Source organism: Lissotriton vulgaris, chromosome 7, assembly GCF_964263255.1.
Source record: "Lissotriton vulgaris chromosome 7, aLisVul1.2, whole genome shotgun sequence".
Taxonomy (NCBI): domain Eukaryota; kingdom Metazoa; phylum Chordata; class Amphibia; order Caudata; family Salamandridae; genus Lissotriton; species Lissotriton vulgaris.
Genome location: NC_141695.1, coordinates 200,062,595 through 200,089,298, shown reverse-complemented (window position 1 = coordinate 200,089,298; position 26,704 = coordinate 200,062,595). Strand labels below are relative to the sequence as shown.

The window sequence follows — 26,704 nt, the reverse complement described above, 5'->3', positions numbered from 1 at the left end:
GAAAAAAATCTTTTTCTTCTGAAAAGGTTTAAAGTTGGATTGAATTTTGTTTTTAGAATTAATTGAACAATCAGCTCCTTCTTGATCAGAATTAGAGTAATCCAGAACATTAATACCTTGTTTGGCTGGTTCCATAACGACCTTACTAGTCAAAGTAGAGCGCTCAATACTTAGAGCAAGGTCAATGACTTCACTCAAGGATGGGTTTTTACATCCAAGGATCCTTTGTTTAATTTTTCTAGAAACGCAGTTGAACACAAATTGGTCTCTTACAAAATTGTCAGGTGAAGGTTCAAAATTACATGTGATAGCAAGTACTCTAAGAGCAGTAATGTATTCCTCTACCTTTTCTTCTTCCTTTTGTTTCCTGGAATAAAAATTGTGACGCTCAAGCATGATATTAGGTTCATCACAAAATTACTTTTTAAGTCTAGCAATGGCTTCAATATATACGTTCCAAGGATTATCTCCACTTTCATCTTGAGAAATATGAGGAGCTATAGGAACAATACTTTTAAAAATCCGCTGACCAGCTTGACCCAAACAACCAAAAAGAATAGCAAATTTCCTTTGAGAAGAATAATAAGCAGAATCAATAGCAATCAAATGGTTCTCAAATAAGCCAAACCACTCCGACCATATAATGTCGGGAGTACCTGGTTTACTCAAAAAGGGTGGTGGTTGAGTGATTTGATGCCATTGATTATTAGCCATGCTTAAAAACAAAAATAGGATCAGCAAATAAATATAATGATAAATAATGAGTTTAAAATTGAATATGAATTGAAGAATATATATATATGGATATATATATATGTATCAAAATATTGAAATCATAACAATAAATATATGTAAGCAAAGTGTGGTAAACTTTGAGGCCAAACGTTTTAAAATAAAAGACTGTAATAATATAAAACACAGTGCATAAAACGTAGGAATGGTTATACAGATTTAGTAAAATGTGTGCCGATACACAGATTTGGCAAAGCGTGTGTATCGCTGAAGTAATAGGTAAAAATAGACACAGTATTAGAAAAGTGTGCGTATCGCTGAAGCAACACGCAGTAGTAACATGAATTGTGCCAATACGCGGTAATTAATGAAATATTCCAATGAAGCAAGCGTATCGCTGAAGTAACTGACAATAATAAATATGCAGGTTTGAGAAAGCGTGCGTATCGCTGTAACAATACGCGGTAATAAATCAATAATAAATATGCAGGTTTGAGAAAGCGTGCGTATCGCTGTAGCAATACGCGGTAATAAATCAAATGCGCTTTTAAAGTCAAACGTGCGTATCGTTGAAGATACGCTTTTTTTTAATGAAGAATAAATATATTCAACAATACCTTCAGCTGGAGAAACGTAAGCCGGCTCCTTAAATATCACACCAAACCTTGGAGAAAGAGTGTGAAGAAAGGAGATCCAATGAAAAGGAACGTTTCAAATTGCAGATTGAAACCGTCCAATAGGCGAGATGTTCGTTCTTGGTAGTAAGAGGAAAACAAACCAATAAAATGAAGGAACGCCTCTGAAACCTTCAATAGCCTATTGGAAATTGTGTCTGTCTTGCGAAGATCTTGCTCCTTGTACAACAGGAAATGCCTTTTGAAGACGCCAATACCGGAATGAGGTGCCGGATGAGGAAATAAATTGAAATTCGGCGTGGGTAAGGTGAAGTTTGTTCCCCGATCGTCGCCAAAAATGTGATGAAGAGGCCGGGAGACTTCGGTACATTTAAGTGGTAAGTTTATTCCAAGGTAAAACTCCACCCATGCACGGAGCATCCGATCAGCAGCAAGCCAGTGGTTACAATGGCCAACCGAAGATCAGGCGTCCATGCACGGGAAACAATACATTCAAAGGACAACATGTTTATCCACGGGCTGCGGCTCGTGTGCATCACGAGCCGATCCCCGTAAAACAGACAGGTCATACGCTGCGTGAAACATCACGAGGTGTATGCCACATAAGTAATACGTTACAGTGAGCTTGAAATTTCTTTAAGTCAATACCTGCTAAACTCATAACAGTCTTAACCCATCTAGCAATAGAGGTCGAGGTAATGGGTTTTGTGGGGTTTAACAAAGGATAAAAGTAATTGGTTAACATCCTGAGGGCGAAGAGCAAACATTCTGCGATCACACTCTCTCATGCAGTCCACAACGCAAAGTGTTGGACATAAATCAAAACGTGGGTAAAAATTGAATCAGACATAGTCTTTGTTCTTTTATAAATCTCAAATTTGACGCCGAACATGTTAAAATATGTATTCCTAATCTCCAGTTCTTGGACATCAGAGACCCTTCTGCATGAGATTAGGCATGGAAGAGTAGCCAGCTTAATGGAAAAGTTTTTTTTTGTATTGAGGAGAGTATTAACAGGCCAGTTATTGAAAAGATCAAGGATTAGTTTGACATCCCAAAAACGTTCATATTTAGGTTTAGGAGGTCTTCTTAAATGAATGCTTTTCATCACTCTACAAACAATGACATATTTACCTACCATTTTACCATTGACAAGGACATGACCAGCAGAAATAGCCTATCTATAGCAATTGATACATAGCGTGTTTCCTGAGGCGAAAAGCCGGGAAACTTATATGTGATTATTTGTTTGTGTTACTGATGTACTTTTAATTCCGATTTTAACTTTTGCTCAATTTGCACATTTGCACGTTGCTTCCGCTACCCACCTCAGACCGCACAGCCGATTTCACGCTGTCGCGGATCCAGCCGGGGGTCAGCCGCCATCTTAGGGAGGTGCAGGGATCGCGGTCTAGGCTCTCAGACCCTCCCGCCCTCCCGGGGTATTTAAATTGCTCATTCAGCACGGCTCAGTTGATTGATACATAGCGTGTTTCCTGAGGCGAAAAGCCGGGAAATTTATATGTGATTATTTGTTTGTGTTACTGATGTACTTTTAATTCCGATTTTAACTTTTGCTCAATTTGCACATTTGCACGTTGCTTCCGCTACCCACCTCAGACCGCACAGCCGATTTCACGCTGTCGCGGATCCAGCCGGGGGTCAGCCGCCATCTTAGGGAGGTGCAGGGATCGCGGTCTAGGCTCTCAGACCCTCCCGCCCTCCCGGGGTATTTAAATTGCTCATTCAGCACGGCTCAGTTGATTGATACATAGCGTGTTTCCTGAGGCGAAAAGCCGGGAAATTTATATGTGATTATTTGTTTGTGTTACTGATGTACTTTTAATTCCGATTTTAACTTTTGCTCAATTTGCACATTTGCACGTTGCTTCCGCTACCCACCTCAGACCGCACAGCCGATTTCACGCTGTCGCGGATCCAGCCGGGGGTCAGCCGCCATCTTAGGGAGGTGCAGGGATCGCGGTCTAGGCTCTCAGACCCTCCCGCCCTCCCGGGGTATTTAAATTGCTCATTCAGCACGGCTCAGTTGATTGATACATAGCGTGTTTCCTGAGGCGAAAAGCCGGGAAATTTATATGTGATTATTTGTTTGTGTTACTGATGTACTTTTAATTCCGATTTTAACTTTTGCTCAATTTGCACATTTGCACGTTGCTTTCGCTACCCACCTCAGACCGCACAGCCGATTTCACGCTGTCGCCGATCCAGCCGGGGGTCAGCCGCCATCTTAGGGAGGTGCAGGGATCGCGGTCTAGGCTCTCAGACCCTCCCACCCTCCTCCTGTATAAATGTGTGTCATTTCCCGTCCGCGCAGCGGGCGGGCGCAGCGGGCGCGCCGATGGCGCGCCGAAGGCGCGCCAAAGGCGTGCCCGTCTGCGCCCGTCCGCGCCCAACCGGGCCCCGGGGCCATAACCCCTGGCTCTTTTTCTATGGTGTCTCATTCGTATTCTAGCAGACAACTACTCGACCTTAGACCTTCTAGTACACATGAAATGCATTCATTTGATATGCTTGACCATTTTCCTCAGCATTGCCCCGAATGTCCATTTCTGCTAAATATTCCTTTACTATGCAATAGTCAACGTCAATTAGGGACCACTCCTCCTGGATTTTCATTTATTAGTCACAATTGTCGTTCTTTGCCAAAACATAAGCGTGACATTTTCGATCTGCTCCAAGATGAAGCGCCTGACGTATTATTCATCACTGAATCTTGGCTTCATGAGAGCTCCGGCCCTGACATCGCCGAAGCGCTGCCCACTGACTACGCCATTGTTCGTAATGACCGTCCTAAAAGGACGGGGGGTGGTGTGGCGATTATTTTTTACAAAAAATATCAGTGTCACTCGGACCCTATCACCTTGAACGGATGTGATGCTTTGTCTTTCAAGCTTACTTTAAATCCCAAGTTCACTCTTACAGGGCTTTTACTTTACTGCCCTCCGGGCACGGTAAATTCTTGGTATACCCAGTTCTTGGACTATATTTCATCTGTGCTTATTTCTTCCAGTAACTTTTTAGTTATTGGTGATCTAAATTTACATCTGGACAACCCTAATGATCACTCCGCTGACAATTGCATTACTGACCTTGCTGCTATGAATTTAATTCTACTTAACAAGGGCCCTACCCATAAGGGCGGACATCTCCTGGACCCTGTTTTCTCAAATTTTTCACAGATCACATGTTTTCCTGCTCTGCCCGTCTCCTGGTCTGACCATTACCTCGTGAAATTTATTATAACATATAACAAAACACAGACGACATCTTTTTCTGCGATGAATCTTAAAAAGAGAGTTTGGAAAAATCTGGACATAGCTGCTTTCAATAAAACAATGTATGATCTTATGCCCAAATACCCACTCAGTTTAGACAACATAAATGCTTCTGCCGATTCGGTAAATTCTTGGCTCTCCGAGGCTATAAATATTTGCCTCCCTCTCTCAAATAAGAAAAATATTGTCCACAATTCTTCTGCTCCATGGTACAATGAAACCCTCCGTGTTCATAAATCTCAATGTAAAAAACTTGAGAGAACTTGGAGAAAAGATTATTCTATTATTGCTGGGCTTGTGTATAAAGCTGAATTAAAACTTTACCATAAGGCCTGTGCTCTCACCAGAGCCACCTATGTCAACAATCTGATCACAGGAGCCATAAATAAGTCTAACGTCCTATTCAAGGTGGTAAAAGACCTTGCGGGTTCGCAGACAGTTGCTACACCCCCTCCTCTCTCTAACACGAAATGTGATGAACTGGCACAGTACTTTACATCTAAAATTGATAAAATTTATAAAGACATAGCAGCCCAGGAGAAATCCGTCATTAGCGTATCTCCATCCTTTTTTACTCCTCGTCCTCAGGCTTCAATAACGACTTGGCCTAATCTTGTACCCGCTACCCTCCTGGAAATTTTAAACAACATTAAGTCTGGCTCACCGATGGATCCCTTACCCATTTCGGTTTTACGTCAATTTGAGCTCCTCAATTAGAGGCAATTTGTACCTTGTTAAATGCCTCTCTTGATTCAGCCACGGTCCCTCAGAGCTGGAAGCATGCAATGGTGACCCCACTTCTTAAGAAGCCCAATGCGGACCCTAATGTTGCTGCCAACTTCCGTCCAATCTCGTTGCTGCCGGCTTTTTCGAAAATTTTAGAACAGCATATTCATTTACACTTATCTCGTTTTGTTGTCACCAATAATCTTCTTCATCCCTCCCAGTCTGGCTTTCGTCAAGGCTTCTCCACCGAATCCACTCTTTTAGGAGTAACTGAGAATATTCGCCAACTACTGGATCGAGGCGAAACGGCTGCACTGATATTGCTCGATCTCAGTGCAGCCTTCGATACTGTTTCGCACAGTATCCTTCTCAGTAGCCTTGCCTCTTTTGGTATCTGTGACAAAGCCTTATACTGGCTTTCGTCCTTTCTTACCGATCGGACTTTTCAAATTTTTTCTAACACTTCCACTTCCGAAACTTATCCCTCTCCTTATGGTGTTCCCCAGGGTTCTATTCTAAGTCCTCTTCTTTTCAATTTATATGTTGTTCCTTTAGCACATGTTGCTTATCACTCTGGTCTTGAACTTTTCACTTATGCTGACGACTCACAGATTGTGTTTTCCCTATTCCAAGCTGACCCTTCATCACCTTCCTCTTTACAATCTGGTCTTAGTGACATCTCCCGCTGGATGAGCTGTAACTTTCTTAAGCTCAACAGCGATAAGACGGAGGTGCTTGTCTTTGGCAATAAACCTGACCTATGGAGTTTGAGACATTGGCCATCAACTATGGGAGATTTACCCATTCCATCGGAACGAGCGAGAAATCTCGGGGTCATTATCGATAGGGAGCTATCGATGAAGGATCAGGCAAATAAGGTTGCAGCCACCTGTTTTACTATTCTTAGGTGGTTGCGAAAAATCTTTTGGATCCTGCCTTCTGACACCCAGAGATCCGTTGTAACGGCTCTTGTGACCTCCAGATTGGACTACAGTAATGTGCTCTATCTGGGGGCAACCAGGGAGGTTATGCGGCGTCTCCAATTAGTCCAGAATGCCGCTGCTCGGCTTCTGTGTGGATGTCGGAAATATGATCCAATTTCCGAACGTATAAAACAACTCCACTGGCTCAACCTTGACAAACGAGTGAAGTTCAAGACACTATGCTTTATGCATAAGATAAAGATTGAAGCTGCCCCCACCTATCTCCAGTCTCTCGTCAAACCCTATGTTCCTGCACGCCCTCTTCGCTCCTCCTCCCAACATTTTTTCTGTGTGCCTAAGTTTAGGCTCACTAGAATGGGCGGTCGTTCCTTTTCTGTACTAGGACCCAGACTTTGGAATTCTCTTCCTTTGGACCTTCGAATGGAGCACTGCCATTTTCGCTTCCGCAAAGCCGTTAAGACCTGGCTTTTTGCCCAATAATTCCTTTCGGAAAGCTGTTAACCTTTAAGACCTGGTCTGTTGTGCTTTAGTTCCCTCTGGATTATTATGCTATAATGTCAATTAGCGCCGGGAAACCCTCACGGGTAGCTGTTCGCGCTCTACAAGACTAATAATAAATAAATAAATAAATAAATTGATAGTTCTATAGCTGAGGCCTTTATCAAATTGTCTAACAAGGAAGTTAACTATGTCAGCAATAGGTGCTTCCAAGGAATCCAGGTTCCTTTCCAGGCACCAATGATACCCAGAACCTCCATATGTTGTTATAGCTGTAGTGAGTGCCTGGGGCCCAAGAATCTCTGAGGAGAGTTGCAGCCGTCGCCGAAAGTCCTAAGATTTCAATGGATCTCCTGACACTCTCCAGGCAAGAAGGGTTAAACTCCTGTTCTGAATTAAGGGGTGAACTCCTCTGTCTACGTCTGCAAGAAGATTCTCTAGGGTAGGAATTAAGAAGGGGGAGTTGCAAGCTAGTTCTAGAGTGGTGGGGAACCATGCTTGGGAGGGCCAAAGGGAGTTATTAGGACAAGGAAGCAATGATCCTGTCTCATTATCTGAATATCATTATTGCTAATAGGTCCAATAAATAAGAAAGAAGCCCCCTGGGAAGGCGAATAAAAGGGAGACAAGCAGGGGAAATAACAGCTAAATTCAAAGAACAAGAACGGTCTTCCCCTTATGATTTATAATAAGGCTCAAAGAGAGTCCTCAATTCACACAAAGAAGGGTTAAGCTCAGAGTAACCAGAAACAAAAACCACTGATGTCAGGACAAGAACTTATATGTAGATAATCATATTTTATTTCCACTTTTCTTTATAAAAATATAATTTTTTTGCAAACAGAATGACCAGTTTTACACAGCATAAGAATTGCTGATAAATCACAACATAATTAAAAAAACATCCCACACACCCCAGAAAAGATTCAATCATGCTGGGGGTCGCGTAACTAGTTTGCATGGAGGAGTCTCGTTCGTTATCGGAATTAACCAGACAAATCGCTCCACCAACTAAGAACGGCCATGCACCACCACCCACAGAATCGAGAAAGAGCTATCAATCTGTCAATCCTTTCTGTGTCTGGGCTGGGTGAGGTTTCCCGTGTTGTTTTTGTTTCTGGTTAGTGTGAGCTTATCCCTGCTTTGTGTGAATTGAGGACTCTCTTTGAGTCTTATTATAAATCATAAGGGGCAGACCGTTCTTGTTCTTTGAATTTAGCTATTATTGTTATTAGGGACTTAGCCTGAATATCCACCTCCCATTGGATATACAGGCTAAGAACTGGTCTGAGCAGGCATTAGTTTTTAGCGGTATTCGCGCTTAGCGCAAATTTTTTTGTCGCTACGCCTGCGTTGATGATAGGCGATAGCGATGTTAGCGACTGCTTTCAGTCGCTAACAGGTTGGGTACGCCCACTTAGAATGTCATTAGTGATAAAAATCGCTGACATGCAAAGCGGGCCCCAAACCGTTCGCTATCACCTAAAAGCTGTTGCTAACTGATGTTAGCGAAAGCTTGCTAATAGGGCAATAAAATTATTGCTGCTTTGCGGCCGAAAACGGCTGCAAAAGCGGCGATAATTTCATTTCGCCTGCCTTGGTAATATGCCCCTAAGTGTAGGATAGTAGTAGGATAAAAAAAAAAGTGGTTAATCTTCCATTTCTTTCGAATCATGATAGGCCACAGATAGACACAGTAATCATAGTTCAAGCATGGGTTGATCATTTTACTAAGATCCTCAACCCAAGATCATGGACCGGGGACCAATGGATGAGATCACCTATGATCGAGAGGCCGCCATTCTCTTAAGCAAATCCATCGATGTTAAAGATGTGGCATTGGCTATTAAGAACGGTTCCTCAGGAAAAGCACCCGCTCTGGAGGGAATTCCCATGGACCTATTTAAAGAACATCTCTATCTTTGGACCCGAATTGCAAACTATTGAAAGCGGCTATTGTAGGTTCATTAGTACCAATCTGGCAGGAAGCTGTAGTTGCCCCAATATTGAAGAAGGGGGGCACAGGACTTCTTAGCTGTAATGTCCCTATTGCGTTACCAGGTAGCACTGTCAGGATCTTTGGCAGAGTGATTCTCTCTGGACTAGAGGAATGTGTACTTGAGAATAAGGTACTGCCAGATGTGCAGTTTGGATTTCGCCCTGGGCTGGGCACCATGGATTAGTCCCTAAATTTACATTTAATTACACAAAAAAATGCCAGAGCAAAAAAAGGTTCAATGCATCTGGCTTTCATGGATCTCACTTGGTTAGTTGATATGGTGCAATGCCCTAAACCTTGGGACATAATGGAGGGCGTGGGCATAGACAAGGCATTGATGGATCTGCCTCACCAGCTACATTGTCACACTACAGCAAAAATACGGCACTGCAATAAGGGTAAACTCTCTCCTAAATAAATTACACTGTGGGGGTATGACAGAATCGAGTTACCGATGCTTTCTAGTTCTACTTTCTAATCAATCCCCTAGAAAAATTCTTACGCTCAGTAGGGAAAGACCTGCCCAAACAAGGTCCAGCTTCGTCCCAGTACAATTGTACACGGATGACGTGGTGTTGCGAGTTAGAAATGCAAACGGCCTACATGTTCTTCTTGATGCTTTTTGTATGTCCGTGAATCGTTTAGGGCTGAAAAGCAATCTTACTAAATCTTTTGAAGTGAAATGTGGGCCAAAGCATTCAAAACCTTGACATTTCTTTAATCGTGGGAAGAGGTGGCCAAGGTCCAAAATGTCACATATTTGGGTATACCGTTAGATACAGCAAGTCAATGGAAGTTTTTTTTTAAATGCAGGTCTCCCCAATTCCAGAGGTCGGTTGACTTAATTTTTCATTTTGCTAAAAGGCTGGGTCACAAGCCAGTAAAGGAATCGGTTCATATTTTTTTAAAGAGTACATTTCTTTCGAGTAGTGCATGAGTGTTGGAGAATATAGATGTTTATTGTATACATTTTTGCACAGACTCATGACTCTGCCACAATCTACATCTACACATTTCTGTCATGAAGAGGTTGGCTTTAATGTTATGGAAGACGAGTTGCAACCTCTGTTGTAGGCTGAGAGTGTGAAGAAACCCGGAAGCACATTTTACTAGCGCTGTATTATCTGACTGTCTTGCCATGAACTATGTTCATTAGATTCCCTGGCTGACATGTATTAAGAAAATCTCTAAGGATTAGGGAGCCCCTGAACTATACCCACATCCAGAGAATACTCTGCATTACTCCCTGAACCTGATAAAAGGTAGTTGTTTTTTTTAGTTGGCAACATAATGTGTGCAAGGAGGAAATGCATGTCAGAAAGTCTGCTCAGTCTCTATGAACTGTAATTGTAAGACGCGCTCCTGAAGCCTGGCTATCATTTATTTCAGTGTATGATCTAGCTTTTTAACGACAAAGCTACGTTTTAATCTATGTTAATTTTTTGTTGGCATTTCCTACCCAAGGTTCTTGGTCTACAAATCTTCCCATGTGCCCTTGTGATGGTCGCTCTATTCAACTTTCTGTTATTTTGTACGCTTCATACTACTTATAGGAAGCATTTTGTTAGAAATTGGATTTCTGGTTGGCTAGAGCTTGCACCTAAGCCAAGCAGAAACCACCACTCTAGTCAGGGCAAGGGAGTTACAAGCTGAGGGTAACCTCTACTCATCCCCTTGGAAGCTTGGCACGAGCAGTCAGGCTTATCCCAGAGGCAATGTGTAAAGCATTTGCACAACACACACATACAGCAGCAACACAGTAGGCACACCACAAAAGAAACTCCACATAAGGTTATATAAAAAAATAGCATTTGTATTATCCAAAACACATTAGAATCATAATCACACATATACACTGTGCCAACTGGCACCAGGTAGAAAATCACAGGGGATTATATACATGACAGGGTCAATAGAGAAGTGTAGCTCAATGGTTAGAGTGGCAGACCCTAATGCAGAGATCTGGCCCGGGACCAGGGTTCAATTCCTGCCTCGGCGGGAATTGGTCTCAATTTCCTCTGACCTGATAATTCTCGCCTCAGTGCCTATTCTAATCATGGTTGCAACTCTGGGCAATAGCTTGCTTAATCTCCACAACAGCCCCAACTGTGCTGGGATGCCTGGCTTCACCTTGGCGGTGCCCAGGATTGGGCACTTCACAGGGAAAAAGCCAGGAAGGGTTCCACAGCGGTATGCATACAAGCACCTGAGATACCCCTTCGGGGGTTGATTCGGTGCGCTATACAAATACTACTACATTTATATCAGGCCACTGTCAAAACCTTTAGAAAGCACAAGTAGCAAATATAGCACAATCAGTAACTACTGGCAAAATACTGTACTTAGAATTATCCCAAGCAACATAAACGCATGAAGTCTGCATCACATTAGTCATAAAAACATTATGCATAAATCACAAATAGGAGTGCACCCTAGTAACACACCCCAGGTGCATACATCATCTTCACAACAGACATATTAGGGCCTTGCGCCCTTTCAGTACACAAAGGCGACCCCCGGCCAACTGGCCTTCCTGGGTGCCCAAATGCTCGCTGTCCCAAATGTCGGGGCATCTAAATATGGGACCTTCCAAGTTGCCCTTTGGCTACCTTGGCAGCAAAATCAATGTGTGCAATGCACTGGGGCGGGGGAGTTTATCTCACTCCTTTCTTGTTCTAAAAATAAACATGCCCCTATCAATGCAGCTGCCCACGCTCTCGTGGTACAGCTGGGAAAACAAGCACTGGCACTACTGTGCCTCACAAGTCCCACTCCGGGACTCAGGGAACCAAATTGCCCCCACGTTGCAGCTGCCTGTGCTCTCATGGTGCAGCTATGTGCAAAGCTTACCTGACTTCCTAATGCCGCTTAGGGCGAAATGCTGCTTCTGCTGGCCCCATCTCTGGTCGGGCTCCTCCGGACTGGCATGACTTCCAGTTTTCACAAGGCGGCTGTTCTCACCGTTTCTGTTGCAGCAGCCCCCATCTCAGGCTTCCATGGGTAGTGCACACTGTGTGGTTTGAGTGGGCAAGATCCTCTCCTCTTTTCAGGGCATCAGGGGTCACAATTTGTGAAGCGCCCACGAAGCACTTTGGGCACACAGGAGCCCCTTTCCTTAGGGGCACTGGAGTACAGCAAAGCAGCACTCAACCTGGAAAACGTAGTGCCCACAAAGCTGGGCAAAGTAACAGAAGGCAGGCCAGCACGCTGGAGGCTCCTTGGTCAGCAGACCTTCCGCTGCCAAGCAGGGCAGCAGGTCAATCCCCAGCGGCGGTTCCTCCAGGAAGGCTGGCAGCCTGCCAGCTGCAAATAAGCACCGGAAAGCACACCTTTCATGGGATCACAGCCCCAGTATATATACTGCATTTCTCTTTGTCTGCCCTAGCACAGGGCTTGGGGGAACCAGCCTCAACTGGTTCGGGTTGTTGAAGCACTCTATTTACCAGGCTTCCACTATCCTTTGTCAGATTGGGCTTGGTCATCGGACACACCACAGTGGGGCAGAGCCAGCATTCACCCAGGCAGGCACAGACCTATTCAGTGTCAGTGACAACTCCTCCCACTACTCCAAATGCAGATCTGCTCATTCAGCCTTGCGCTAACTCACCATGCCCTCCCTGGAGCCACACCCCTCATTAGCCCCTGTCACTCCAGAGCCAGACATGTAATACACATCAGGCAGGCAGACACATAGCACACATAAATGCCAACTTCTAAAAATAAAACACACAAGAAGATGAACAGAATGTTGCACAATGGCAAAACATTCATTCCCAGTCACAGATCTGGGTTTAATCCATCCTTATTTTGCTCATCAAGCCACCTCAGTTCAGACATGGCCATATGCAAATCAGTCTTGACCCTGTGCCTTATGGGAACAGTCCATCCGGAACTGTCAAGCCATGTCTTCCCTGGACCAGAATCAAGCATCCTAAGGCCGGTTTCTGGCTATCAGCTGTCCTCAGCCAGGATAGCTTGACTCCAGTGGCATAGTGAGCACGGGACCCACGTCTGTGCATACCCTTCCCACATAGGGTGAATAGCAAAACACACAAGAAGATGGACGGAATGTTGCACAATGGCAAAACATTCACCCCCAGTCACAGATCTGTGTTTAATCCATCGTTATTTTGCTCACCAAGCCACCCCAGTTCAGACATGGCCATATGCAATTCAGTCTTGACCCTGTGCCTCCTGGGAACAGTCCAGCCTGAACTGCCAAGCCATGTCTTCCCTGGACCAGATGCAAGCATCCTAGGACCATTTTCTGGCTATCTGCCGTCTTCAGCCAGGATAGCTTTACTTCAGTGGCGTAGTGAGCGCGGGACCCATGTCTGGGCATACCTTTCCCACATAGGGTGAACAGCAAAACACACAAGAAGATGGACGGAATGTTGCACAATGGCAAAATATTCACCCCAGTCACAGATTTGAGTTTAATCCATCGTTATTTTGCTCACCAAGCCACCCCAGTTCAGACATGGCCATATGTAAATCAGTCTTGACCCTGTGCCTCATGGGAACAGTCGAGCCCGAACTGCCAAGCCATGTGAGCAAAATAACGATGGATTAAACCCAGATATGTGACTGGGGGTGAATGTTTTGCCACTGTGCAACATTCCGTCCATCATCTTGTGTGTTTATCTTCTATAGGTGGCATTTCTAAAATAGTGATAATAAATCTGTGCACACCATTATGCAGCATTTATTATCACAATTCCAAGCATACCAAACTTGACCACTCTCATATCAGGAATTACCACTGAAACACTTACCAGGGAATCTCTAATGCATTCCTATAAGAGGGCAGCCACACAGCAGTAAGAAACCAAAATGGCTGTTTGTCGCTACCAGGACATGTAACGTACTTAAGCTACATGTCCTACCTTTTAGCTAGAATGCACCCTGCCCATAGGGCTAGCTAGGTCCTTACTTAGGGGTGACTGACATGCAGTAAAAGGGGGTTCACAGACATGGCACACACTTTAGGTGTCACGTTACAGCAGCAGTAACACTGCGCGCACAGGCCCTGCAATGACAGAGGCCTGAGACAGGTTTGAAAGACTACTTTGGTGGGTGGCGCAATCAGCGCTGCAAGCCCACGAGTAGCATTTAATTTACTGGCCCAGGGTATTTGAGATACCATGTTACAAGGGACTGACAGGTAAATTAAATACACCTAACAGGTGTAGGCCAATCTTACCATGTTTACCACAGCGAGCACATGCACTTTACACTGGTCAGCAGTGCTAAAGTGCCCAGAGTCCTATTACCACCAACACCAGGTCATAAAAAAGACTAGGAGGAAGGCAACAAGTTCAGGGATGACCCTGCAAAAAGGATCATAGTTCAACACATTTTCTGATCCTAGTGTTAGGAATTGCAAATATCAGAGAGTACAAGTATGCTTTTTACTTTTTGCAGCGACTTGAGAGTGCTGAGGTTTGTTACATGGTGATTCATTTCATAACATGCTCAGTGATGTTAAGGAAGAAATATTGATCTCAGATTTGGTGCAATACACTTTTGTTTTTTAACGTTTTTATCTGTAACTGAGGCTTACACTGTGTTTATTTAAGGGCAACAGAACTTGTGTAAAATATTTGTAATTATGTTTTTTCATGTATTTAAACTGTGTTATTAACTTTTTGTAAACTGGATTTTTAGGTATGTCTTTATATATGATTTGTTCATACTGTGTAATTTTATGGCTATTTTATACTAGCAGAATTAAGTTATTTGATTGATATTACAAGCGCTCAACTTCCAATAGTAATGGCATGTGTTATTTTCTAAACTCTTCATCCACCATCAGACTCATTATCAGATTCTCCTATTTGCTTCTCTGGTCTATTTCCAAATCAAACAACATACAGGAAATGGCCCACAAATATCAGGAAATTAACAACCCAATGTGAGTAGAAAGGTTCAAGTTGTTAGTCAGCTTGAAACAGAATGGGTCATACAACTTGTAATTAGTTAAACAAATCAAGTTAGCACAATGTGACTTTATGCTATGAGTTCTGCACCAGAAGTGTCACTCACCCTTAATTACATACTTTTTTGAAGTTTTGTAAGGAATGCAGCCTCCAGTTGTATTTCCCTTGCCTCTCACTCCTGTTCTTCCACCAAAGGATGCCACAGCCAGCTTCCTTCCAATACATCACTATGGATTGCTGCATGGACAGTACCATATTCAGCACCAGGGCTGATGACACTGAATCCACATTTTAGCTTAGTTACACCATCACTTGATAGCTTTAAAAAATGTGGTGCAAATCAAAGAGGCCCAAATTCGGACTGTGCAGATGTCATGGATTCACCCAGGCCACATTGCTTATGGGTAACTTTACAGTGCAGAGCTATGTAAGTAGCACCCTTGTCTAGCCTGCCTCCAAAAATAGATCTCAATAAATGTGTGGAAAAGATCTCTACCTGTTGGGATGTTAGATACCAACTAAAGGGGATATTTCCGTAGCTGTCTCGAACAAGTATGATACACACATCCTGGATACGTTAAAAAGATGATGGTTTATTGGTTTAGCAAAGAAGACACAAGATATAAATGACCATTGATAATAGATTGGTTTTAAGGTAGATCGTCTTTGCCACTTTGGAACAAGATAATACTGTATGCAGAGCTATTTACTCTCATCAGCACCAGATATCACATTCTCTGCATACGTTTTAGAGGTTTAAAATGTAAGTGCAGACAAAGGTTGTTGGCAAGCAGTGTCTTAAAGGTACCCTCCGAGGTGGCTTGGCTGGATTGGGAGTGGTTCCTAGCAAGAGTGTCTTTTAAAGGCTTGTTGGACTTGGCCCTTTTTGCAGGATCATCCCTGAACCTTTTGCATTCCTTCTGTATTTTGTCTGACCTGTTTTTGTTGGTTTTATGACTCTGGGCACTTTACCACTGCTGATCAGTGCTAAAGTGCATATGCTCTCCCTATTGTTAATTGATGTATGGATTAGTGACTCCATGATTCGCTGGATTGCTTTACTTGTCAGACCCTAGTACAATGCACTGAGTGTGTCCAGGGCTTGTAAATCCAAATGCTGCTGGTGGGCTTGCAGCACTGGCTGTGCCACCCACAGAAGCAGCCTTGTAAAATGTGTCTCAGGTCTGCCATTGCAAAGCCTATGTGCAGTCTGGTACTGCCATGCTGACTGGGCAAGTGCACCCCCTTGCCAGTCCCTAACCCTTCCCTTTTCTTCATATCAGACACCCCTATGGTAGGCCCCAGGGCAAGGTGCATTGTAGGTAAAAGGTAGGACAAGCCTGTGTGTGGTATGTCCTAATAGTGAACTAGTGCCATTTTCGTTTTCACTATTGCAAGGCTCCCTGTTCCCCATAGGCCAGAATTGTTTGATTATTACATTTTATAATCCTAACTGACTCAGGGAACATGGTAGAAATTAGAGTTTAGTATGCCTGAACTCAGAATGATAAAATACATTTTTTAGTGAAGTTGGTTTTAACATTCTGTGTTTGAAAATACCACTTTTAGAAAGTATGTATTTTCTTGTCTAACTATCCAAGCCTGCCTCTGCTAGGTTGTGTATTCCTTGTCTGGAGTTTGAGTGACAGGGGCAGGGGGATGCCAGGAGACATGGGGTAGTCAGCCCAGTGCTGAATAGAGAGATCTGCATCTAGATGGGTGGGAGGAGTTGCACCTGGGACCTAAATAGGGCTGTGCCTTCCCTCCACAAAGCTGGCTCCACCTCCAGTGGTGCGTCTGATGTCTCTTCCCTTCACTGTGAAAGGAAAGAAGGAATGATGTCAATAAAGTGCTCCAGGACTGACCAGAACTGGTTTGGACAAGGCAAAGGCCTCTCAGCCTTCAGAGAACAAAGAGAAACAGTGTATAAAAGAGGCCCAAACCCCTGAACTTTAGATCACTTAGGGAAACAAGAAGAAACCTTTGCTGAGGAGAGGAACCTGAAGAAACTGAGGACAGACTATCCCTAAGCTGAAGTGTTGCTTGGGGTATTGACCTGCAGTGGTTGCCTGACTGCCAAAGGAAGGAGAAAGGAACTGTTTCTGCTTTATTTCAACTTGTAAAGAATATCCAAGAGCTTGAGAGAAGAGCTTGCTTCCTGCTGAAGTCCCTAGGACAACAGACATCAACCACTAGATCCCCAAGAACTCTTTGAAAGTGCCTGCAGCTGTTGTGGGCCTTCTGAGAGACTGTGTGTTGCAAGAAGCTGGAAGGGTGACCCACAAAGAAGAAGCGTGTCGCAGCTGCTTCCATCGCATTGAGGATGTCGACGCTGTAGCTGTCGCATTGCACCACATCACAAGAAACGTCTTGCAATATCGAAGAAGCGTGTCGCAGCCACTGCTGTTGCATCACTGAACAAGGGTGTCGCCGCTGTAGCTGTCGCACTGCACCGCAGAAGCACCCCGCATCTGCAGAGAAGCGTGCCGCCGTCGCAGCCGCTGTCATCGCATCTCTGAAAAAGGGTGTTGCTGCAGTAGCTGTCGCATCGAGCGGAAGCGTCTTGCATCGAGGGAGAAGAGTGTCGCTGCCAAAGCCGCAGTCGCCACATCACTGGACAAGGGTGTCGCTGCTGCAGCTGTCGCATCGAGTCGAGACATCTCGCATCATCGGAAAAGCGTGTCGCATTAAGAAGAAGACGCCATCTTTATTTTCATCGCACCGGATCGTCATCGCAGCACGGCGTTGCTCTCCCCACTGCCACGGAAGCGCAGTATGAAACCATTGCATCACCGTTCCTGCTTGAAAGGAACTGACTCATCACTTTCCCTGCAACTCTTTCGTTGTCTTGCGTTACGCATCCTAAGGTACTTTGACTCAAAGTGTCACATTTTAACATCTTAAGGAACTTAGATAATCCTACCATTTTAAGTACAGTCTTGTGGATTTTTGTGGTTTGTGATCTTGTGTTTAATCTATATAAAACATACTTATTTTTAATATACAACTTGTGTGGTGTCCATCTGTAGTGTTGTCACTTGATTACTGTGTGTGGTCACAAATGCTTTACACGCTGCCTCTGAGATACGCTGTCTGCTCGTGCCAAGCTACCTAGGGGGTGAGCAGGGGTTATTTTAGGAGTGTACCTCCTTACCCTGACTAGAGGCAAGGGTCCCTATTTGTCACAAGTACCTACCTGTGCCAACTAGAGACCCCCAAATCTAACAAGGCTTATAAAGGCCTTTGAGTCAACCAAGGTGGAGGCTTGTCATTGTCACTGTGCTTCTTTCACAACCCTTTCCCCCAGACCTGTTTCTTTTCATGACCTTTACTTCTGCCCCTTTTTGATTTTATGGAACTATCCTATAGCTTTACTCTGCTCTGCTCCTCATTGTTTAAAGCTTGCATTGATTTCTATCAAAGCATTGATGAAAGTATATCAACTTAAACAATATCCTATTTTGCAGAATCGTAGCACCTGGCTCTAGTACTGGGAATATTATCCCACTAAATTCAGAACAAGCAATAGTTTTATTGAATGTGTCATTTGTATAAATGTTTACATTAGCTTGTAGAATATATACAACACTCAATTGAATTTAACGAACCTGCAGTCCCCTGTTGATCACTTGTGATCAAGCATAATCTCTGGTTTCTGTACTTCCTGACTGAAAATAATTCTGTTCTCGTTTTGTCAGTCTTTGGAATTTTGTATTTAAAAAACTTTAAATCCATGTAGGTCAGAGGATTAACATTTGATTTTCTGTTACTCCACTTGACTAACGCTCATTTGCTTGATGTCCTCTTCCACAGAGAAGTGCTTTTCAGTATTTCCTCATTAGAATCTGTGGCAGATGTTACTGTGTGATTGATAAGTATATTAGAGGTAAAACCAACAGGAAGATGAAACTTTCAGTTGTCTCTGATTCCTTGATTTGTTTTTTTTGTTTCAGACATCAAAAGTGGAGCGTGAAGAAGAGGAGGAAGAGAGTGATGAAGAGGAGCAAGCTGAGCAACAAGAGAAAGAGGAGGAGGAACCAGAAGAGGAGGAAGGAGTAGAGGAAGAAGAACAAGCGGAAGAGAAGGAGCAAGTAGAACAGGAGGAAGACACTGAGGAAGAGAAGCAAGTGGAAGAGGAGGAGCAAGTAGAAGAAGAGGAAGACACTGAGGAAGCGGAGCTAGTGGAAGAGGAGGAGGAGGAAGTAGAAGAGGATCAAGAAGCAGAAGAAGAGGAACAAGTGGAAGAGGAGGAGCAAGTAGAAGAGGAGGAAAACACTGAGGAAGAGGAGCAAGTGGAAGAGGAGGAGGAGGAAGTAGAAGAGGAAAAAGAAGCAGAGGAAGAGGAACAAGTGGAAGAGGAGGAGCAAGTAGAAGAAGAGGAAGACATTGAGGAAGAGGAGCTAGTGGAAGAGGAGGAGGAGGAAGTAGAAGAGGATCAAGAAGCAGAGGAAGAGGAACAAGTGGAAGAGGAGGGGCAAGTAGAAGAGGAGGAAGACACTGAGGAAGAGGAGCAAGTGGAAGAGGAGGAGGAGGAAGTGGAAGAGGAGGAGGAAGTAGAAGAGGGAGAAGCAGCAGAGGAAGAGGAACAAGTGGAAGAGGAGGAGCAAGTAGCAGAGGAGGAAGAAGTTGAGGAAGAGGAGCAAGTGGAAGAGGAGGAGGAAGAAGTAGAAGAGGAAAAAGCAGAGGAAGAGGAACAAGTGGAAGAGGAGGAGGAGGAAGTGGAAGAGGAGGAAAAAGCAGAGGAAGAGGAGGAGGAAGTAGAAGAGGAAGAAGCAGCAGAGGAAGAGGAACAATTAGAAGAGGAGGAGCAAGTAGAAGAGGAGGAAGAGGCTGAGGATGAAGAGCAAGTGGAAGAGGAGGAGGAGGAAGTAGAAGAGGAAGAAGAAGCAGAGGAGGAGGAGGAAGTGGAAGAGGAGGAAGTAGAAGAGGAGGAAGTGGAAGAGGAGGAAAAGGCAGAGGGAGATGAACAAGTGGAAGAGGAGCAAGAAGAGGAGCTGGCAGAAGAAAAGGGAGAGCCAGAAGACCCAGAGGTAATGTATGTTTTTTGAATAACCAGTGGCATCTTTTAGCGAAACTTTAAAATTATTCTATGACACTGGGTGTACACCTGTGAATTGGTTTGCATCCACACTGGTTTAACAAATGCACCTGTTATCTTTTATTCGTGTCTATCAATAATTAGGATTTCTTAACATGCTTAAGGCTTAGGGGAGGAAAAGACAGTCAAATGTTTCATGGCATCACTACCTTTGATATAAATTGTTTACAAAGGGCAAGTGATGTCACTTCCACTATCAGTACCCCATGCTTTAGGCGAAATAATGTCAGCAAATATACACAGAATTTAAAAGGATTGGCCAACATGCGGATAATCAGAGTAGATAACTAACAGAAGCTAACTAACAGCGCAAGTAGCCCTCTGGCTAGCTAGGCACTCTCCATAAGTCTAACAGTACATAACAGATTACACAAAATAAGCAGAGGTAAAATACTGGCTCTTTGACTAAAAGATGAAAGAATGCTACTGACAATGTATATAAAGGAAATAGAGATTTCTGCATTGACTGTGGAATATTTTTTGTTGTTGTTTGTATAACACATTCAGAAGATCATTGTATAAAGTAGAGCAATAGTTACACAGAAAAAGGTGGAGGAGAAACTGAAGGCAGAATGAAAAAATTATTGAAGACTAAACCTGTGCCGAAGAGGCAGCCCTAGAGTTATCTGGGTTATTCCCAATGAAAAGAAGCAATGGAACAGATCTCCAGTGTGAGGAGTCATAAGTTCAAAGTGGTCTGTCCCCAAACCTTTCAGTGGGGTCTTTGGTGGCCAGTATTTGAAGGCAAATCATAGGTGTCTGCTTGGGCAGTAAGGTGTCCAGTGGAAAGACTTGTGTAAAAGGTTTTTAATTCAGCCCTTTGTTTGAACGATGACCAGTGGATTGATTTTAAAGCTTAAGTGATGTAATCAGGACTTTTCAGTCCAAGGAAAAGTAGGATGATGAAGCTCTGTGTTCTCTGTAGTTTATCTGTGTGTAAACTCCATTGTAGTAAGTGAGATGCAAGACAGAAACTGCTAGGAGGATGGTGAGGCTTGGATCCTAGGTCCTTGTTTAGCAAAAAATACCTAGATTACTTACTGGTACTTCTATTACTACTTCCTCATCCCAGACCTTACATGTGTGCAATCTACCAGACAGACACTTCTGTAGCTACAAAACTGTTTATTCTTTTCTCTGCATCCTTCTCGTTAGGCTCTGTAATAAGAAACACAAACCAGAACTATCCTTGTCATTGTAAACAAGCCCACAAGCTGTAGACCAAGAAGGGAGGTAGGGGATTACTTAGCCCTGGGACGAGGAAGGACGCATTTGAGTGAAGGCATCATAAGTAAGCAAGTATTTCTGTTGCAGCAATTCTGTTTGGGAAGAGAAGTGTGCCTGGAACCACAGGACGTCAGAATGTAGGGACTGAGTCTCCGTACCACATCAGTACCTATGAGTCCAAATCCAACTAGCTTATAGTGCCTTACCTGAAATTCCGAACCTTCCAATCAATCAATCAATCAATCACAGGCATTTATATAGCGCACTACTTACCCGGAGGGTCTCAAGGCGCAAGGGGGGGGGGGGTAGTGCTGCTACTGCTCGAATAGCCAGGTCTTGAGCTTCTTCCTGAAGGAGAGGTGGTCATGGGTCAGGCGCAGGTCAGTCGGTAGGGAGTTCCAGGTCTTGGCAGCCAGGTAGGAGAAGGACCTTCCTCCCGTTGTCATTCTTCGGATGCGGGGGACGGCGGCGAGGGCATGGCTGGCTGATCGGAGATGTCGTTTGGGACCGTAGAAGTTGATGCGGTTGTTGAGGTAGCTGGGGCCTTGATCGTGTAGGGCTTTGTGTGCGTGGGTGAGGAGGCGGAAGGTGATTCTTTTGTTGACGGGGAGCCAATGCAGGTCTCTCAGATGTCCGGAGATGTGGCTGTGTCGTGTTCCAGAGTAACATATAATGTAGCAACCTAGACACAGCCCTCTAGTCCCAAAGGGAACCTCAGAATAAGTTCATCACCTTTAATGTGTCCATAATAAACAATGGAAAGACACTATGGAAAATGTACAATGTTTATTGAAACTACCTTTGTCCATTATGAAGCAGGTTTGCTGCGATTAGAAAACATATACAACTAAGCAAAGTGATCAGCATTACAAGCAAACTATATTCAAAGAAAAGCCCTATCATGGTGACTGATATGAATGTCTAAGTCTACCCTCATTACGTGACCACAGACCCAAATCAGTGATCTCTTGGATTAGCACTGAACCCCATACCTGGTATTGTAGTTAGGCGGTCTGTATCATTGCAGGTATTAACTCAGTTTACGCAAGTCTTGGGCGCCCATTTCAAGAACTTTCTCTCTGTATAAATCCTCGTCTCTGTTGTTCAAAGGGCACTTCTCCATATATATGATAAGAAGTGCCTTTCTTGAAAACAGCAGCTGTCAATCAATCAAAGCATTTATATAGCGCACTACTCACCCAGAGGGTCTCAAGGCGCTGGGCCCATGTTATGTCTGAATGTTATGAGATGTAGAGAAAAACAGAGCACTGTGTTTTTAAACCTTGTACGTAATGTACAAACTAAATCCCAAGAAGAAGAGCTAAACAATATTAACATGCGCATCCTACTCCTAAAGCAATAGCGTGGCATGAAAATAAGTTTGCTAAGCATATGTGGCCTAAAACTTGGCAGCTAAATTAAAGCTTAGTGGTAGGGTTGTTTGTCCTCAAAGTGCCACCTTTCCCTCCATGTACTCCATGAAAACCAGAGGGGGCACAAGGACAGAGGAACGTTCCTTTGAAGTAGAGTAGTGATGCAACTCCTCCCAAGCCCGGACTCCCTAATCAGAGTGGTGAAGCGGTGCCCAAGAGGTGCACCCAAGTAACAACTTGAGGCATATTTGGTCACCAACCCTAGATCCAATGCTGGAAGAGAAAATCCCCTCTCTGGAAGAGCAGGTCCCAGCTACCCTTTCAACGTATAGGCAGTGTTCAACCCTGGAAACATGCTGTCATACCAATGAGATGCCGGGTCCCATCAGTGCAGAACATGTCATGACACAGGGCCCAAATGTGTCTGTGCACATTGGACCATTATGACCTTTAAAGCGAGGTCCCTTGTACCTGCATCCTTCTCTGAGGTGAAGCAAGCAGAGACAAAAAGTGTGAACCGAAGTGCACAACACTATCTGGAGACATGGACACATTCCCCAATGCTGTATAGAACTTAGCTCCAGTGAAATGCAAATCCTGAGTTAGGTCCAATCGGACATGGCAGCATTGATCAGAAATCCCAGGGATTACATGATCTGACACACTATCATTGCAACCAATCAAACAGGAAAACACTGAAAACACCACACAAAATGTTTGCACATCACATTAGAAAAATAAACATAATTTAATCAATAAACCAAAAGCAAAGCATCAAAAATGCAATAAATAGAACTTGAGATATGAATTTTTAAAGAATATACTGTGAAATAGTGCTTAACAGCAATACGTACTTACTTGGGATATCTGGTCTTCCTAGACCGGGACAAAGTCAAAAGTTCAGGCCAACCGCGATAGAGCACGGGTCAGATTCAGGGACCCAGTGAGGCCTGCTGAACAAAAGTACCTTGACCCTGGTTGCGTCAACGTAGAAGATGTGGATCGCAACCGAAGCGATGAGTCGGTGTCAATCCATGCAGTGAGGTCTATGCGCTTATTCTGATGAATAAATAGCTGTGATACAGAGATTTGGTGCTGTCGTCGAGGATGCCATCAACTTAGATGTGGTGACCTTGTGCAGAGGCGCCAATGCACTGGTTCTACAGGGGATCCCTGGGTTTTGCTGAAGCAAGCACCTTAGGCCTCACTTCCAATGGTCAAGAACTGGGGTGGCACCACTTGTCACAGCACTCACAGATGGCTGGGTCCAGATGCAAAAGCAGATAAGTTAGAAGTTGTTCACCTTCCTAAGACTTCAGATCATGAGGCCAGCCAGCTAGCCCTTAGAGTCACTCTGGGTTCAAGTGATGCAGGTCCAGTCCTTCTCACCCAGACAGGAGAACAGCAGGCAGGAGGGTCACACAGTAAGACAGGGTCCAGCAAAGCAGCAGTCCAGTAGAGTGGCAGTCCTATAAGCAGCACAGCCCCTTGTTTGGGGACAGGACACAGCCTATTCAGGTGTAACTGAGGCTGGGTCCAGCTCAGGCGTAACTCAAGCAGGTAAGAACGGTGGGGGAGGGAGGCGGAATGGAGGGGGGATTGGACATACATTCGATGAGGGAAACTTAAATAAAAAAAGATAACCCTGGTTATTTAAGTTTCCCTCGTCATTGTGAGTCAAATCCCCCTCACCACACCCCCCGCCGCTTTTACTTGGCTGTGCCGTGCCTGATATATTTCCTCCCTCCCATCCTCCCAGAATGGCCCATCCAGTGATACCTAAGCTCCCAATGTGTGTGGCTGTCTAGGGGGAATACACAAAGCCCAGCTGTCAACCAAACAAGACAATCAGCAAGCACCAAATGCCTAAAGTAAGAATGTAGTAAATTTCTAAAACTGGCATTTCCCAAACTGTAATTTAAAATCCAACTTCACCATAAATTAGGATTTTGAATTAGAATTCCAGAGACACTAGACTTGGGGGGGGTCTTATCTCTTCCCAATTGGAAATTTCACTTATAAAATGTAATAAAGTAATACCAATGTTAGCATATCAAAGAGGCATAATTGAGGGTTCTTTACCACCAGGACATGTCAAACTTAAAGTATGTCTTGCCTTCTAAATATATTGCGACATACCCTCTCAGTTGTCCAGGGCGGCATACCTTAGGGGTGACTTATATATATATATATATAAAAAGGAAAGCTTTGCGCCTGGCAAGAGGTTTATCCTGCCAGGTCATAATGACAGTGTAAACTGCCCACACAGATTCTACAATGGCAGGCCAGAGCCGTGGTTAGAGGACTGTTTAAGTGGGTGGCGCAATAAGTGCTGCAGGTCCACTAGTAGCATTTAATTTACAGGCCTTGGGCACATCTAGGGTACTTTACTAGGGACTTCTAAGTAAATTAAATATGCCAATTGGGGATGAACCCATATTACCATGTTTAGGAACGAGATCACAGGCACTTTAGCACTGGTTAGCAGTGGTAAAGTGGGCAGAGTCCTAAAGCCAGCAAAAGTGAGGTCAGAAAAGTGAAGGAGGAAGGCAAAAAGCTGAGGGAAAAACACCTTAAGGCTGTCCGGTCAACAACCTGCTTCCTGAACATGGACTTAACCCCTGCCAACATTGACAAGAGAATCACCAAAGGCCTGGAATATTCCGCAAGAGGAGAATTTTGTTGTTTACCTTTGTTACCCAATGTCCAACATTCATCCATCCAAGATCTAGTGCCTCCAGCGGTCCAAGAACCCCTGAAACCATCACCAAGTGTACCAACCACCAGATTCCTTGGATGGTCGAAATGATGAAGATGCTTGGAGAAACAGTCATCCAACAACTTGTATGCTTGGCCCCAGGCGTTCCCTTAAAACTAATGTCTCTTCCACGTGGCTGCAAATTAAATGGATGATGTTGACATCTGTAGTGAGACTATAAGGAAGGGCATCTGGAGGCCCTGCAACCCTTAGCACCCTCCGAAGAGGGCAGTGCATGATGCATTTTTTCCTTTTTTTTGTAAGCCAGACAATTTATGTCCCCGGAAACCAAAACGAGGCAAAGTTGCCTTCTGGAGACTCTCCACCCTCCACTTCTAAATCTGGCATTGACCTGCTACTACTGGATAAGACCAAAAGTTGCCAAACAATTTGTTGGCCAGAAACTGAGCCTAGCATTTCATCCTGGCTAGAAGTTCATTGCATTTCTCCAGCCTGCATAGTCAGAGAGAGAACTGGAAATCCTGGACTAGGCTCTTGGAAGCATAGATGAACAAACGCCATGTTGAGGCCAGACTAAACCTTCTGCCAGGTCCCATCCACCCTCGTGTTGACTTGACCTAATGGTGTAGCATGTTCCAATGCCACAGGGAAACAACCCATAAAGTTAAAAAATAGCTGATCAACCAGCGCTGTCTTTGGGAAGCCTTGAACCATGAAGTCAAGTCGAGGTGTAGCTTGATTTTTGGCTGTTTCTGGGTGTTCTGTATGGACTGGTTTGCTGTTTGTTTTCCAGTTGATTTCACTGATATAACCACAAGCATTGCCTGGCACTGGAAAAAGGACTTTTGAAAAAAAAATTTCACTCTCATCCGATTGTTAGTTTTACAGCTGATAACATTATTTAAAAAGAATCACCAACCCATCATAGTATGACAAAGATGCACATCTTAAGCCAGGTAGCTGTCTAAAATGAGCAAAAATGGTGTTTACTAGCGTTTTGAGCTCTCTTTTCCAGTGGACATGTCATGAAGGGTTTCAATGGTGTAGATAATAGCCGAGCTTCAAGGGTGTATGTAGCACAATCTTGTTTTATGTTCCCCGCCAGCACAGAAGAGGACTTTGCACTTCTCTTCGGTATCTTAAGTCCATACGTTTACTTCATATTTCTCACAGATAATGCACTTTTTACTGACAACAGAGCTCGGAAACCCAAAGACGCAATTACTGCACTGCGTTTCCAATCTCTGCTGTCAGCAAACCATTTATTAACTATCAATCAATCAATCAGTGACACTTATAAAGCGCGCTACATACCCGTAGGGTCTCAAGGCGCTGGGGGGGGGGGGGTGCCGCTACTGCTCGAACAGCCAGGTCTTCAGCTTCTTTCTGAAGGAGAGGTGGTCTTGGGTCAGGCGCAGGTCGGACGGGAGGGAGTTCCAGGTCTTGGCGGCCAGGTAGGAGAAGGACCTTCCTCCTGTAGTCGCTCTTCGGATGCGGGGGACGGCGGCGAGGGCGTGG

The 26,704-nt window shown here is 44.2% G+C and overlaps 1 protein-coding gene across 1 annotated transcript in view; it reads left to right on the top strand.

The window, feature by feature from the left end:
* The window catches only part of LOC147701189 (uncharacterized), a 170,759-nt gene that overhangs the window by 53,271 nt on the left and 90,784 nt on the right, over positions 1–26,704 (top strand). The window contains exons 5-6 of the mRNA XM_086929315.1: positions 18,723–19,466; positions 19,572–19,799. Of these exons, the coding sequence (XP_086785441.1) occupies positions 18,723–19,466; positions 19,572–19,799 (972 nt within the window). The remainder of the gene's footprint in view (positions 1–18,722; positions 19,467–19,571; positions 19,800–26,704) is intronic.